Source organism: Thunnus maccoyii, chromosome 20 (genome assembly GCF_910596095.1).
Source record: "Thunnus maccoyii chromosome 20, fThuMac1.1, whole genome shotgun sequence".
Classification (NCBI taxonomy): Eukaryota; Metazoa; Chordata; class Actinopteri; order Scombriformes; family Scombridae; genus Thunnus; species Thunnus maccoyii.
This window is the reverse complement of record NC_056552.1, coordinates 1,956,503-1,971,797: the sequence shown is the minus strand read 5'-3', so window position 1 is coordinate 1,971,797 and position 15,295 is coordinate 1,956,503. Positions and strand designations below refer to the sequence as shown.

The window sequence follows — 15,295 nt, the reverse complement described above, 5'->3', positions numbered from 1 at the left end:
TGTATCACCTCTAAAACATAATTAATGAGCTTACTCTTGAATTAGAATGAAATTAATGAACTTTTGTCATCAGTTTCTTGTTTATTTTTACACCTCATCTCATCTGACTCTTAAAGTGACTGAAGAGTTTGTTTTTACATCCGTCTGCTGAAGGAGGAAAGTTTCTTACCTTAAATCTGAGTTTAACACCTGGACGTACCTGCAGGATTTATGACATCAGAACCAGTTTGGACACTGAGATGGACGTCACAGTGAAGGAGGAGACGTCTTGTGTCCAGCAGGATTATATTTACAGATTCAGCAGTTTCAACATGAAGGTGAAGGAGGAGATTTTCAACCAGTTAATTGAGCTTATTTGTGAATAAATCATAAGGAGATTATTCTTAAATGTCTTAAAACATGTCTGGAAGGCATCTTTAACTGGAGCAGCTCTTCTGTAGAGGTCGCTAGCGAGGCTTCAGACTGTCGGTCTGCTTGCTGTTTGCTTTGCCTCTGCAGAAATTTGGGGTAAAAAATGGAAAAAGTCTGGTAACTGGTTTATGGAAACATGTCGTGCTAATTCGGCCGTGAAACATTCAAGAAAGAATTATCTAATAGATGTGGGAAAAACTCCTTATACGGGACTTCTACGACGGCAAAAAGTGTTTGAAATGAAAACACATCTGCAGCGGTGAGTCAGAGTTTAGTTGAGTCTGTCTGTGAGGTTTCAGCTACTGTGCAGATCCACTTGATTAAAGCTCATCAAAGAGAACATTTTTAATTCATCTCATCTTATTTCAGATCCAAAACAACAAAAACATCAGGCGGGTGTGAGAACAAATGAGTGGTTAATCCAATCTGAGAGGTTTATTGATGCAGTAAAGTGTAACTGTTGGGAGTTTTAGCTGTTAAACAGCTTGTTTTTCTAGTGTTAAAGAAAATCCATAACTGGCTGCTCCGCTGTCACAAGTCCACAAGTATGAAGGTATGAAAGTAAACCCGTCTGGAGATTTCTCTCTGTGAAGAGCTCGCCGCCGCGGTTAATGGACACCGACCACAAAACCACACGGGTGCTCTCCGATCGCAGCGCTGCCAGAGAGAGAGAGTGTGTGTGTGTGTGTGTGTGTGTGTGTGTGTGTGTGTGTGTGTGTGTGTGTGTGTGTAAGCATCTATCTAGCTCTCTGTCTGTGATTTTTAAAGCTTGGAAAAAAGTGGCCCCCCGACCACAAATTGCTCAGAGAAAGAGAGAGAGAGAGAGAGAGAGAGAGAGAGAGAGAGAGAGAGAGAGAGAGAGAGAGAGGGAGAGAGGGAGAGAGGGAATGTCAGGGGAAAAAATAATACCAATCAGAGCACGTGGGGGGCTGTGGGTGTGTGTGTGTGTGTGTGTGTGTGTGTGTGTGTGTGTGTGTGTGTGTGTGTCTGTCTGTCTCATTAAAGACAGCAAAATGTTGAAGTGAAGGGCAGAGTGTGAAGCCACTTCTGTCAGCGCACAAGTGTGTGGACGTCTATACTTGTGAGGACGTTCGTCATTATAATCTGTTAAATCTGATCGTAACGTTAAAATCGTCTTTACGAAGTGAAGAACAGGTGAAATGTTTTTATTGTACTTCACAAAAAAACCCAAAAACCCCCAAACCCCCCACTGCCCAGGTCTGAACCTCACATATCCTCAGAAATATAAAAAACCTCCTCATGGTCCACATTGTTTCAACTATCAAGATCTAAAATTATAAATAAATAACCTCACTTCCTGTAAATGTCCTCTCCTTCTATAAATGTCCTCTCCTTCTATAAATGTCCTCTCCTTCTATATATGTCCTCTCCTTCTATATATGTCCTCTCCTTCTATAAATGTCCTCTCCTTCTGTAAATGTCCTCTCCTTCTGTAAATGTCCTCTCCTTCTATAAATGTCCTCTCCTTCTATAAATGTCCTCTCCTTCTGTAAATGTCCTCTCGTTCTGTAAATGTCCTCTCCTTCTATATATGTCCTCTCCTTCTATAAATGTCCTCTCCTTCTATATATGTCCTCTCCTTCTATAAATGTCCTCTCCTTCTATATATGTCCTCTCCTTCTATATATGTCCTCTCCTTCTATAAATGTCCTCTCCTTCTATATATGTCCTCTCCTTCTATAAATGTCCTCTCCTTCTGTAAATGTCCTCTCCTTCTATAAATGTCCTCTCCTTCTATAAATGTCCTCTCCTTCTATAAATGTCCTCTCCTTCTATAAATGTCCTCTCCTTCTATAAATGTCCTCTCCTTCTATATATGTCCTCTCCTTCTATATATGTCCTCTCCTTCTATAAATGTCCTCTCCTTCTGTAAATGTCCTCTCCTTCTATAAATGTCCTCTCCTTCTATATATGTCCTCTCCTTCTATAAATGTCCTCTCCTTCTATAAATGTCCTCTCCTTCTGTAAATGTCCTCTCGTTCTGTAAATGTCCTCTCCTTCTATATATGTCCTCTCCTTCTATAAATGTCCTCTCCTTCTATATATGTCCTCTCCTTCTATAAATGTCCTCTCCTTCTATATATGTCCTCTCCTTCTGTATATGTCCTCTCCTTCTATAAATGTCCTCTCCTTCTATATATGTCCTCTCCTTCTATAAATGTCCTCTCCTTCTATATATGTCCTCTCCTTCTATAAATGTCCTCTCCTTCTATATATGTCCTCTCCTTCTATAAATGTCCTCTCCTTCTGTAAATGTCCTCTCCTTCTGTAAATGTCCTCTCCTTCTATAAATGTCCTCTCCTTCTATAAATGTCCTCTCCTTCTATATATGTCCTCTCCTTCTATAAATGTCCTCTCCTTCTATAAATGTCCTCTCCTTCTGTAAATGTCCTCTCCTTCTATAAATGTCCTCTCCTTCTATAAATGTCCTCTCCTTCTATATATGTCCTCTCCTTCTATAAATGTCCTCTCCTTCTGTAAATGTCCTCTCCTTCTATATATGTCCTCTCCTTCTATAAATGTCCTCTCCTTCTATAAATGTCCTCTCCTTCTATAAATGTCCTCTCCTTCTACATATGTCCTCTCCTTCTGTAAATGTCCTCTCCTTCTATAAATGTCCTCTCCTTCTACATATGTCCTCTCCTTCTGTAAATGTCCTCTCCTTCTATAAATGTCCTCTCCTTCTGTAAATGTCCTCTCCTTCTATATATGTCCTCTCCTTCTATAAATGTCCTCTCCTTCTATAAATGTCCTCTCCTTCTATAAATGTCCTCTCCTTCTATAAATGTCCTCTCCTTCTATAAATGTCCTCTCCTTCTACATATGTCCTCTCCTTCTATAAATGTCCTCTCCTTCTATAAATGTCCTCTCCTTCTATATATGTCCTCTCCTTCTATAAATGTCCTCTCCTTCTGTAAATGTCCTCTCCTTCTATATATGTCCTCTCCTTCTATATATGTCCTCTCCTTCTGTAAATGTCCTCTCCTTCTATAAATGTCCTCTCCTTCTATAAATGTCCTCTCCTTCTATAAATGTCCTCTCCTTCTATATATGTCCTCTCCTTCTATAAATGTCCTCTCCTTCTGTAAATGTCCTCTCCTTCTATAAATGTCCTCTCCTTCTGTAAATGTCCTCTCCTTCTATAAATGTCCTCTCCTTCTGTAAATGTCCTCTCCTTCTGTAAATGTCCTCTCCTTCTATAAATGTCCTCTCCTTCTGTAAATGTCCTCTCCTTCTGTAAATGTCCTCTCCTTCTATATATGTCCTCTCCTTCTATATATGTCCTCTCCTTCTGTAAATGTCCTCTCCTTCTATAAATGTCCTCTCCTTCTGTAAATGTCCTCTCCTTCTGTAAATGTCCTCTCCTTCTGTAAATGTCCTCTCCTTCTGTAAATGTCCTCTCCTTCTGTAAATGTCCTCTCCTTCTATAAATGTCCTCTCCTTCTATATATGTCCTCTCCTTCTATATATGTCCTCTCCTTCTATATATGTCCTCTCCTTCTATATATGTCCTCTCCTTCTATAAATGTCCTCTCCTTCTATATATGTCCTCTCCTTCTATATATGTCCTCTCCTTCTATAAATGTCCTCTCCTTCTATATATGTCCTCTCCTTCTATAAATGTCCTCTCCTTCTATATATGTCCTCTCCTTCTATATATGTCCTCTCCTTCTATATATGTCCTCTCCTTCTATAAATGTCCTCTCCTTCTATATATGTCCTCTCCTTCTATAAATGTCCTCTCCTTCTATATATGTCCTTTCCTTCTATATATGTCCTCTCCTTCTATAAATGTCCTCTCCTTCTATAAATGTCCTCTCTTTCTATAAATGTCCTCACTCTCAAACTCAGATTGGTCCTCACAAAGATAGAAGAACATGAACACAGACACACACTCCAGCGCCTCAGCATGTGTAATCTGGGAGGTCCTGACTCTCACCGTGTGTGTGTGCGTGTGTGTGTGTGTGTGTGTGTGTGTGTGTGTGTGTGCGCTGCAGTGAAAGTGGGTTAGTGTGAAGATGACGTGATGCCGTCTAATTGGACAGTTTGTTTAGACTCGCCACATGTTGATGGAGGAAAATATTCGGCGCTCAGACAGCAGCAGCAGACGCTGTCTGCAGAGACGTCTGCACATGTGGCTTTTCTTCTTCACAGCTAACTGAGTCACTGCTGCACACGGATCACAACTAAAATACTGAAATACCTGGGAACAGGAAGACCGCTGCTCCTCCACCAGACCAAATCTGACTGGGAAGTCATTCAGGAGGAAATGTAGACTCATACAATGTACTCAGAATGTCTTCTTCTGATAAATTAACAATATTTTAGCTATTATCGTTATTTTATGTTGTTTTATTCTTCAGACTGTCTTTTCATGGCACCTTTCATGTAATAACTGCAGTTCAAAGTGTTTTACAGGTGACTGATATACAAATAAGGCTGATAAACCAGCAGAAATTAACCAGCAGAGACTTAAACACACCACAAACAATGTAAACGTCTCTTAACATCAAGTAATGCCATTAAAGCAGCATTAGAATATCACATTAAATACATCCATATTTGACATTAAATCATCTTTATTCAAGGAGGGAAATCTTTTCCCAGCAAGAGATGAATCAGAAATGAGGAGAAATATGATCTAATGCAGCTTTAATCCTCAATATTAAAGTAAATATAATAAATACACTCCGACCTCAATGACTAACGATGCGTTCAGGTGCTCCTCGTCAGCTCCTAACTTCATCGTCAGCCTCAGTTTAATCTCTAACTGTGGAGATTAAAGGTGACATTTGTACAACAGTTGAGCAGAAACCTCTTTATGTCTGTTTTTAATAAAGATAATTATATATTTTATTTACAGAGAACCCTTCAAGATATTCAGAGACGCTTCACACAAACATTAAAATAGATAAAAACATTAAAATCTCGAGTTTGTTAAATCAAACATTAAAAACAGTTGTTAAAGTTGAGTTTTGAGTGTTTTAATAAAATATCTCCAGTTCATCTGAAAGCTGCTTTACAGTCGAGTACGAATCGATTCTGCAGCTTTTTACTCACCTGAAGGAGAGCGAGAGACGTTTACATCTGGAAATAAAAGTCGTCCTGCAGCTACAAACCTGCAAACCTGTTTGGACTAAACTCAAGTTTCATCTGCAGATCATTTCAGGAAATATTTTCAGACGTCTACAGTGAGATGTCTCGGCAGGTAGGATGTGTTGATTGTCTTGAGTTCTGGGTCGTTCTGGACTGTTTGGATCAAGTTTTTGTGTCTCGTGTGGAGATAAACGAAAGTCTTGGACAAATATAAATATTGATCTGCTGATGGCACAAGATGAAAAAGTAACATTAATAAATATTATCAATGTGTGAAGCAGAGAGAACAATAGATTCATCCTCTGGAGAACATGAATGAACGTCATGACAACCGTTGTGGAGATATTACTGGAACAATTAGATATCAATCAATCAATCAATCAATCAATCAATCAGTCGAACTTCATTAGTACAGCAGCGTCCGAACAGGTTGTTGTTTCACATACAAGCTGAAAATACGATAAAACAAACATAAAGAGTAAAATAACTTACACGAAAAATACAAAATGATGAAAATGTTCAAATAAAACTAATAAAATAGTTTTAAAAATTAAAACTACAATGAATCTTTAAAAAAAAATAGATAAAATAGATTTTCACTGTCTTTTATTTGAGCTAGTTTTTATTTTATTGTATTTTTATATATTTTAATGGTTTTATTCTCACATTCTCAACACAAATAAAACATGAATACGATCAAACATCCTGATCTTCAGTCAGATGAATAAACTTTCTGTCTGCAGAGGACAAAGACGCATCGGTTTCAGTCTCTCTGATGACTTTGTCTCCTCGCTGGCGTCGCCGTGGAGACGTGATGCGGTATCCGTGGCACACGCCGGCTAAACGTCCACGCTGTGTGTGAGACGCTGAGCAGAGAGAAGCTGCTGCACGTCCCTGGAAACCTCTCGTGTATCGAGACCTTCACTTCGTCTTAAATCACGACGCTGTGAAGCTGCTGTCAGTCTGATCAGCTGCAGATGCGTCTCCGCTCCACAAACCTCTGGAAAGTTCCTGATCTTATATCCAGTGTAGAGTTATTGACCAAACTGGATTTTCCTCTGAAAGAAGCTCCAGACTCTCCGTCTTATCTTCTTCGTCAGTTTTTACAGTAACATTCAGTTGTTTTTGTACAGTCTCGGTCTTATTGTCAGAGTTTTGGCTTGTAAAGTTCTTCACTTTTCCCAGGAAACTGATGCATCTCGTCTCTTGATCAATTAAATGAGCCTAAACAATCCTTCATTCATCATTTGGATTAACATTAATGAAAGGGCGGGTTCACAGTTTTCCAAGTTTGTCTTAAACCAACAGTCAGGAGCCCAAATTAACACTGAAACATGTTTTTCTTGCTGTAATCATTCCTCCTGTTCATACTGACCATTAGAAGATCCCTTCATAATGACCTTACAATGGAAGTGATGGAGGACAAAATCCACAGTCCTCCTTCTGTGCAAAAATGTATTTTAAAGTTTATCTGAAGCTAATATGAAGCTTCAGCGTCCAAATGAGTCAAATCAAGTAGATATCTTTCAACGTCACAGTGTTTTTAGTGCCAAAGTCCTTCTTTTTGTTACTATACTTCCACCTGCAGCTCAACAGGGAAACACTGTCCGAGGAAACACAAAGAGGGAATTTGATGCTAAAAAGACTGTAAATGTGTCAGATATCCACCTGATATGACTAACTCAGACTGATGAAGCTGAATAGAAGCTTCACACAGACTTTTAAATGACTGTGTGGACACACTGTGGATTTTATCCTCCATCACTTACATTGAAAGCACATTTGAAGGATCTTTTAATATCCAGTATGAACAGGAGGAATGATTACAGACACCTGACTGCTGGTTTAACACACTGGAAAAATTGTGAACCTGCCCTTTAACCTGCTTTTTTGATATCTAAACAGCAGCTTCTGACAGTCAACTTTAACCTTTGAAGCACAAAGTCACATAAAAGATAAAACAGTAGCTGCTCAGCACCAAACAGACACAGTTAACTGTAGACTAGCTGGTGAACATAGTTAAAGAGTCAGATATTTCCCTCAGGAGTTAAAAGAGAGTGAATATTGGACTTACATTCACCAGGTGGACAGAAACACGACTCCACATGAATGATAATGTTGCTCTGTAACTGCTGGATGTGGAAATAAGCAACTGGTTGCTAACATGTTGTTGTTTTCGCTGCCCCCACGTGGCCAAAAAACAAAAAGTCATTGCAGGTTTATAGTTTAATTTTGTGTGGTTGTTTTAATTTTTTCCTCTGCAGTTTGGATTTTGTGACTGTTGTTGGTAAACAAAGAAAGCTGAGTGCAGCCTCCCTCTGTGGGACGAGCAGGAATCTCCTTCATGTTTTTCTCTCCGGGACTGACTCTGCCATCGCAGCCTCGGCATTCTTTCCAGCCGAGTCATCCCTGCTGTCAGTCTCCACGCTGTGTGTGTGTGTGTGTGTGTGTGTGTGTGTGTGTGTGTGTGTGTGTGTGTGTGTGTGTGTGTGTGTGTGTGTCTGGCACTAAGTGCTCTCCTGCTCTGTGTCAGACAGTCGGCTAATTGCTGCTTAACGTTTTGTCACGCTTCATTCTCCTCAAAGCCAAACACACACATTCACTCATGATACACTTTACTGTTATTTAAACATACAAAATATATCAAGAGGCTGCACCAAAGCTGTATCAGCGTCCACATTTCTAGACTGACTACGCGTTAAGAGTCCTCCACAGATTTAACATTTCACTTCTATAACATTGTCAGACACGAAGGACAGTTTTTCAGGTTCAGAGTCATCGCAGCAGAAGCAGAGATATCATGGCACCTACGTTACCCACAATGCAACTCAAGATTGGGGTGTGTTATGATGGCAGCAACTAATGTAGCCCTGTGTGCAAAATAAAATAAAATACTTTACACAGTCTCTGCAGGATGTTTAACAAACGAGCTTCTGCTGTAAAATTTGCTAAGTGGTGCATTCAGGTGATCAGTGTCGGGAAGTTGAAGTGTGTTTCTGGTGTATACCAGCTCTAGAGGTTTTCAAGTATTAAACCTTGTGCATCTTTTACGCTACAAGAGCACAAGACATGCTAACATGATGTGCTTCATTATCCTTCCAAAATATTTAGTTGAAAGCTACATGAAGCTGATTGATCATGAAGTTTTTTTTACACACAAACGTCTGCGGTTCAATTTCAGCTACTCATGTGTTCTGTCTCTCTGGACGTCTGACTATCAAGTTACAGCAATCAATGCTCAAAAAATAAAATAAAATGAACCAACATTTGTGTTTGTTGTATCATAAGAGAAAATAATAACTGATACATTAGGTTAATGACCCTTTTTACTGTAAACTAGAGCTGCAACTGATTATTATTTTTATTACCAGTTAATCTGCTGATTGTTTTCTTGATCAAGAGATGAACGGTTTGGTCACACAAATATCAGAGAATTGTGAAAAATGCACATTATAACTTCCCAGAACACAAGTTGATGTCTTCATATTGCCTGATTTGTTTGACCAGAAGTCCAAAATCCAAAAATATCAAGTTCAGTATAGAAAGAAAACAAAGAAAAGCAGCAAATCTTCAGTGAAAGTTTGTAATGTTTTCTGGAAAACTGACTTAAAGGATTAATTGGTTATCAAATGTTTCCAAATTAATTGTATTTGATGAGGAGCAGCTTATGAGAAATAGATGTGGGTATCATCCGCATAGAAACAGAGACTGATATCGTGTGATTCATTTTTAGGCAAAATTCAACAGAAACAGACAATAAATGAAGAAGTTTTAGAAACAGGAGTTTATCTTAGTTTGTCTCTCTGCTCTTCTGCAGCAGCTGGACGAGATGCGTCGTGATCTTCGCTGGATCACTGACGCGCTGCAGTACGCGCGATACAAGCAGCCTCGCGGCGGCGTGCCTGTCACCTGCCTGGTGGACGCCAGCGCTCCAGAGAGCGACTCCAGCCAGCAGAAGACCGACTCCACCTCCTCCACCATGGACTACCTGCCCACACCTTCCCCCTCACCTGAACTCCGCAGGAGGAAAGCCATCAGCGGTGAGTCGTTTCACAGCAGCTGAGACTTTATACTCACACAACAAAAACACACTAAAAGCTGAACTTCACCGTGATGATCTGCGTCTGTGCTCTCAGACTCCCTGCTCGGCTCAGATGAAGACGCGTCCTCGGAGGTTTTTCTGCCGACAGACAGCGACTACGACTCCAGCGACGCCCTGAGCCCCCGTGAGCTGGACCTGCTGTACTCTCCGCCGCAGGATCTGTCCCAGCAGGCCGTGCACTCGCTGGGCGGCAGCGCCCCGGATGTGCTCCAGATCCACGAGCTCAGGTGATCTGTTTGTTAATGTCATGCATCATTTTATCAAGAATCCTGGTAGCAGCGTATGTCTGTAGTACTCACATATACACACCTGTGATTGTTCAATCTTTGCATGATGTGAATTTACTTTTGCTGAGAATCTGACACAGAAAACCTCACAGGAATATTCACACACAAGGTCTGAAACTCAAATAGGTCCTCAGAAAGATAGCTGAGCAAGTACACACACACACACACACACACACAACTACGCATATTGGTCATCTGACAAAAAATGATCCCACCCTTTATGAAACCAAACTTGCTGGTGAGTTCTAACATCCGTCTGCACAATCTGTACGTCGGCCAATCATAAACCACCACCGACTCCTGTGATCCAGCAGCCATAAAACTACTGAACGCTGAACATCGCAGGACTTCTAGGTGTGTTAGCAGTGAGGACACAGTGTAAATGTGTCTGATCACATGTTCAGGACATAAACATCCTCCACTGTGTCCATCGTGCTGTAAATGTCTAACGGATCCTTTTTAACTCTCAGGTACAGCGTCTGCCCGCCCAAAGACCTCCCCTTCTCCCCGGTGGTGATGGATGCAAAGTCTAAAGATGCTCCTCTGTCCTCACCCCTCCTCCCCCACTCCCCCTCTCTATCCAAAGACTTCCCTCTCTCTACCTCCAGTCTGCCTCACTCTCCCTCCCTCTCTAGGACCCTCCCCACCTCGCCGTCCCTCCCGCTGTCCCCCCGATTCTCCAAAGACCTGCCGCTGTCCCTGCCGCTCTCCCCGGTGCTGTCCGACGCCACCAAGACTCTGGAGGGCCTCTCGCTCTCCAAGGAGAGAGTCGCTCCCAACCCCCCCGCCAAACGCAAACTGCTCTCCAGGAGCCACCGGGGCCAGTACTTCAGTGGGCCCCAGCGCTGGCTCAGGGGCCACAGCGGCGAGAGTCACACCGGTTGCTTATCTGAAGGCGTCTACACCAAGCAGCGTGACCCGGACCTGCCTCTGCCGGGGGATCTGCCCTCCCCGCAGGGCAACACCTACGTAAGCCACGCCTCCTGCGTCCTGGAGAGCCGCAAGGGCCGACAGCGGGAGCCGCGGCCCCACGTCCGCAGGATCTTCGTGGAGCCCTTCAAGGAGCTGTCGCCGGGCCATGAGAAGAGGTTCTGGGAGGAGGAGCAGGAGGAGGAGATAATGGAGAAAGTGACGGCTGCCGGCGTGTCGGTGGTCGTGGCGGAGGTGGAGTCTGGAGGGGAGGGGGAGGAGCCGGAAGGAGCCGCCGCCCAGGACCTGGACTCAGACGACCAAACCAACGCCCAGGTTTCAGAGATACTCAGCAGCACGTTGTAGGTCGGACAACAGCTGAGGACAGTTCAGACATGTCTGAGTGTTTAAAGCTACACTGGGCGAGATTCCTAAAATACAACTTTTATTTTAAATCACACCAGAAAAACTGAGACATTTGATCTCATGTCTCATCCGCTGCAGTCCTGGATGTTTCCTGTAGGAAAGTTTATCAAAGCAGCCGCGTGCTGCTCTTCATCAGAGATGGAGAAGTTAACCAGACATACACTAACCTAAAAGTTAGTCCTCATCCTCGACGTCTTCTCTCTTGGAAAATCCATGAAATATGAATCAAATGAATCATAAAAATTTGTGCAGATCAACCCTAACCCTGACCCTCAACCCTAACCCTTAACCCTAACCCCTAACCCTTAACCCTAACCCTGACCCTAACCCACCCTAACCCTCAACCCTAACCCTAACCCTAACCCACCCTGACCCTCAAACCTAACCCTTAACCCTAACCCTAACCCTTACACTCATCCTAACCCCTAACCCTTAACCCTAACCCTCAACCCTAACCCTTAACCCTAACCCCTAACCCTAACCCTTACCCTTAACCCTAACCCTTAACCCTAACCCTTAACCCTAACCCCTAACCCTAACCCTTACCCTTAACCCTAACCCTTAACCCTAACCCTAACCCCTAACCCTAACCCTTAACCCTAACCCTTACCCTTAACCCTAACCCTAACCCTTACCCTTAACCCTAACCCCTAACCCTAACCCTTACCCTTAACCCTAACCCTTAACCCTAACCCCTAACCCTAACCCTTACCCTCAACCCTAACCCTAACCCTTACCCTTAACCCTAACCCTAACCCCTAACCCTAACCCTTAACCCTAACCCCTAACCCTTACCCTTAACCCTAACCCTTAACCCTAACCCCTAACCCTAACCCTTACCCTCAACCCTAACCCTTAACCCTAACCCCTAACCCTAACCCTTACCCTTAACCCTAACCCTCAGCCCTAACCCTAACCCTTAACCCTAACCCCTAACCCTAACCCTTACCCTAACCCTTAACCCTTACCCCTAACCCTGACCCTGACCCTAACTTATATTCATTCAGAGTTACGAGCACCGCTGCTAAAACGTCAGACAATGATTAATATCAATGGGCTACTAATGATTTTCACAGCATGCGAGTATGATAACACCCGACGTTATCGTGAAATTGTTTTGAGTCATCGACTAGTGCATCAAATCCCAGAATCCTCTCTCTCCTCGTTGTGAAAGGTCCTGTTATAAGAGTAGCGTAGCTCTTTTAAGAGACAGGGCAGTGCGTAGCGAGTGTGTGGTTGACTGAGTGAGAGAGCAAGCAGCAGAAAAGTGACGGTGAATGCGAGCACAGCAGAGGAAAAGGTCAGCAGGAAGTTGTCAGTCTGGCAGTAAATGTTCAGGCTGCAGCTTCTCAAGACCAAAAAAAGTCTCGTCCGTTGTTTCCCCGACTGCTGGAAAAGTGAAGCGGCTTAGCCCTAAAGTTAGCGACAATGGGTTAGCTTAACCTGACCAGGCTCACTTAAGGTGGACTAACCTTTAATGTGGACCAGTTATTCTTATTTTAGTGTCAATCTTAGCCAGCCGCTCCTAAACAGAGAACAGTCATCGCTCCATACTTTTGGAAAGTACTACAACAGGAGCAGGGACTTTTTTTAGCACCTGGCGCTACCGTACATGAACTAAATATAGTCGCTGGTTCCTCCTGAGTTCCTCAAAAGGTTCTTGGTTGGAAACACTTTATTATCCTGTAAAGCAAACAAAGATTAGTCTGACAAACATGTTATTTTGTCTAACAGGTATGATGTTCTTCATCTTCACGTCCTGGAAACCTCACATGAACACACGAGGTGGGAAGTGAATCCACATTTAAGAGCGAAATATGATTAATTTGTACAACGGCTAACTTTCTTCTCCATCTCTACATGTAGTAACTATTTACAACAGAAGATTTAGTCCCTTGTTATGTAATGTAAGTGAAGAACTATCTGTAGCTGCCACTAGAGGCCGCCAACTTCAAAAACTGCCAAGTGTAGCTTTAAATTACTCTCAAACTCTGGTCAAAGGTGAAAAGCAAGCGTCAAACCTGGACGTCAGCTGTTGAAGGGTCTCAGTTCATATCACCTCTCTCTCTCTCTCTCTCTCTCTCTCTCTCTCTCTCTCTCTCTCTCTCTCTTTCTATCTGTCTCCGTCTCTCTACCACAACGACGGACGGCCGAGCGCGTCAGACCTCTCTGTAGATTGTAAACAAAACTAAAGTTGCTGGTTCAACTCCGCCAAGCCTCAGAGCCCCACGGCATCGACTGTTACAAAGATAATAATCAATGCAATGAGAAACCAAGCACTACTTCTCCAACCAGTAACTTTGCACACGACTCTCGACCAAAAGACGAGGTTTGATTGATTGAGGCTCTTTTTTTTTTGTTTTTTTTTATCAGTTCAGATTCAAATTTAAAATCAGATGGTATTAAATCAGATTATTATTTCGGTGGCCCCCTGTTATCAGAGCATGATGGATTCTCCTCTACTTGAAGTGAATGTACAGTTTAGTCTGTTTTGTTTGTGGTCTCCTGTGATGATTGAATCCCGTCTTTCAATCAATGTTATTTTTCAGCTGCTCCGATTGGTCTTAATGTGGTCAAATAAACTTGTGGTCAGTTTAAATAAAAAATATATATAAAGAAAAATATATATATATCTATATATTATTCCCTTGAGTCTCAAAAACGTGACCTGCCTCAGTCACTAAACAAAGACCACTAGAAACCTTAAAACATGGAAGTATTTTTGTATTATCTGATTGAAAGATGTACTATTTTACTTGGAATGTTCATGAATAGTCTGAGCTGTATTTTGTTGGCATGAAGTAGTTTGTAGCTGTTGTTTTTTTTTGTTTGTTTGTTTTTAACTAAAGCTTTGTGTCCAGTTTGTGCCTCCTCCTGGTTGAGCATGACGATGTCAAGGGTCAGGGGGGGTTTTTAGAGGTCACGGGGCTAAAAACAGTCCGCACTTTGCCCCCCCTTTGGACTCACAGTGCAGTCAGACCCGACAGTATTTGTGTCGTACTGTTGTGTTAACTTTTTTTTTTTTGTTCAGCTTCTTCTGTTTTTGAATTTCTGGTGTAACAAAACATCCACAGTTACTGTAGTGTTCCCTCAAAGGTTGGTGGTGTGTTTTTTATGTTTTTTGTGTTTTTTTTGTGTTTTTTTTTTTACTTAAAACATGCACCAAAAACTGCAACTGTATTATTTGTATTATAGAGAAATCACAGAAAACTCCTGTCAGTAAGTCTGAGAGCTGTTTGAACATGCACAGATTCTTAAAATGTATGCACAGTATTTTAAAAGTGCGTTTTTAATGTTTGCACATAGCAATTATGGAATAAAAGCTAATTGAATATTTGATGCAATTGGGCATTAACCGTGGCAGCTTTTAACATTAATGACTGTAAAAAAAAAAAAAAAAAAGGTCTGTTTATGTATAACGTCCATCGAAAGTGTTGATGATAAAAAGTATTAATTTACAGTCGTTGTTCTTGTTTGAATGTGTAATACAGATAAAAACATTCAGCTTTACAACCAGACGTGCACTAATATCACTGACAGATGACGACGTAGAAGAAATCCACTTTAACTTTGACTCTGAACTGCAGTCACATCCTTCCTTTTCTCTTTTAACCAACCTCCAGAATCAGACCAGTCACTTCACTTCCACCTAAAAGTTGGACTCTAGAAGCGTCGGACTTGTTTTTTGTCTTAATCACGTCTGTAAATTGAGGTTCAGATTTGGAGGCTCCCGTCTTAATGCTTAAAGGAGCTGTTTAAAGTTCGTTAATGCAACGAAGGATTTTACTCCAACATGTTAAACATCTGGAAAAGATTTGCAACTTGACTTAACACCATTTTCTTGTGACTTCACTTAGACTTTTAGCTTTTTGAGTTCATATCCTCCCAAAGATTAAAAATGTTCCTGACGACAGAAATAAATAATACTCAATCTGACAGCAGCCAATCACATCGCAGGAGCAGGAGGTGAAGGTTTGTTTGTCAGATGATACATCAGATTAAAAACAACATTATTTCTGTCAGTTTAAACATTTCAGAACAA

The 15,295-nt window shown here is 41.8% G+C and overlaps 1 protein-coding gene across 7 annotated transcripts in view; it reads left to right on the top strand.

Moving 5' to 3' along the window:
- The window catches only part of ankfn1 (ankyrin repeat and fibronectin type III domain containing 1), a 131,356-nt gene extending 119,809 nt beyond the window's left edge, over positions 1-11,547 (top strand). For all 7 annotated transcript variants that reach the window (XM_042396734.1, XM_042396733.1, XM_042396737.1 and 4 more), the window contains exons 23-25: positions 9,347-9,569; positions 9,666-9,858; positions 10,389-11,547. In XM_042396734.1, coding sequence (XP_042252668.1) covers positions 9,347-9,569; positions 9,666-9,858; positions 10,389-11,193 — 1,221 coding nt within the window. In that variant the 3' untranslated portion in view covers positions 11,194-11,547. The remainder of the gene's footprint in view (positions 1-9,346; positions 9,570-9,665; positions 9,859-10,388) is intronic.
- Positions 11,548-15,295: the final 3,748 nt, after the last annotated feature.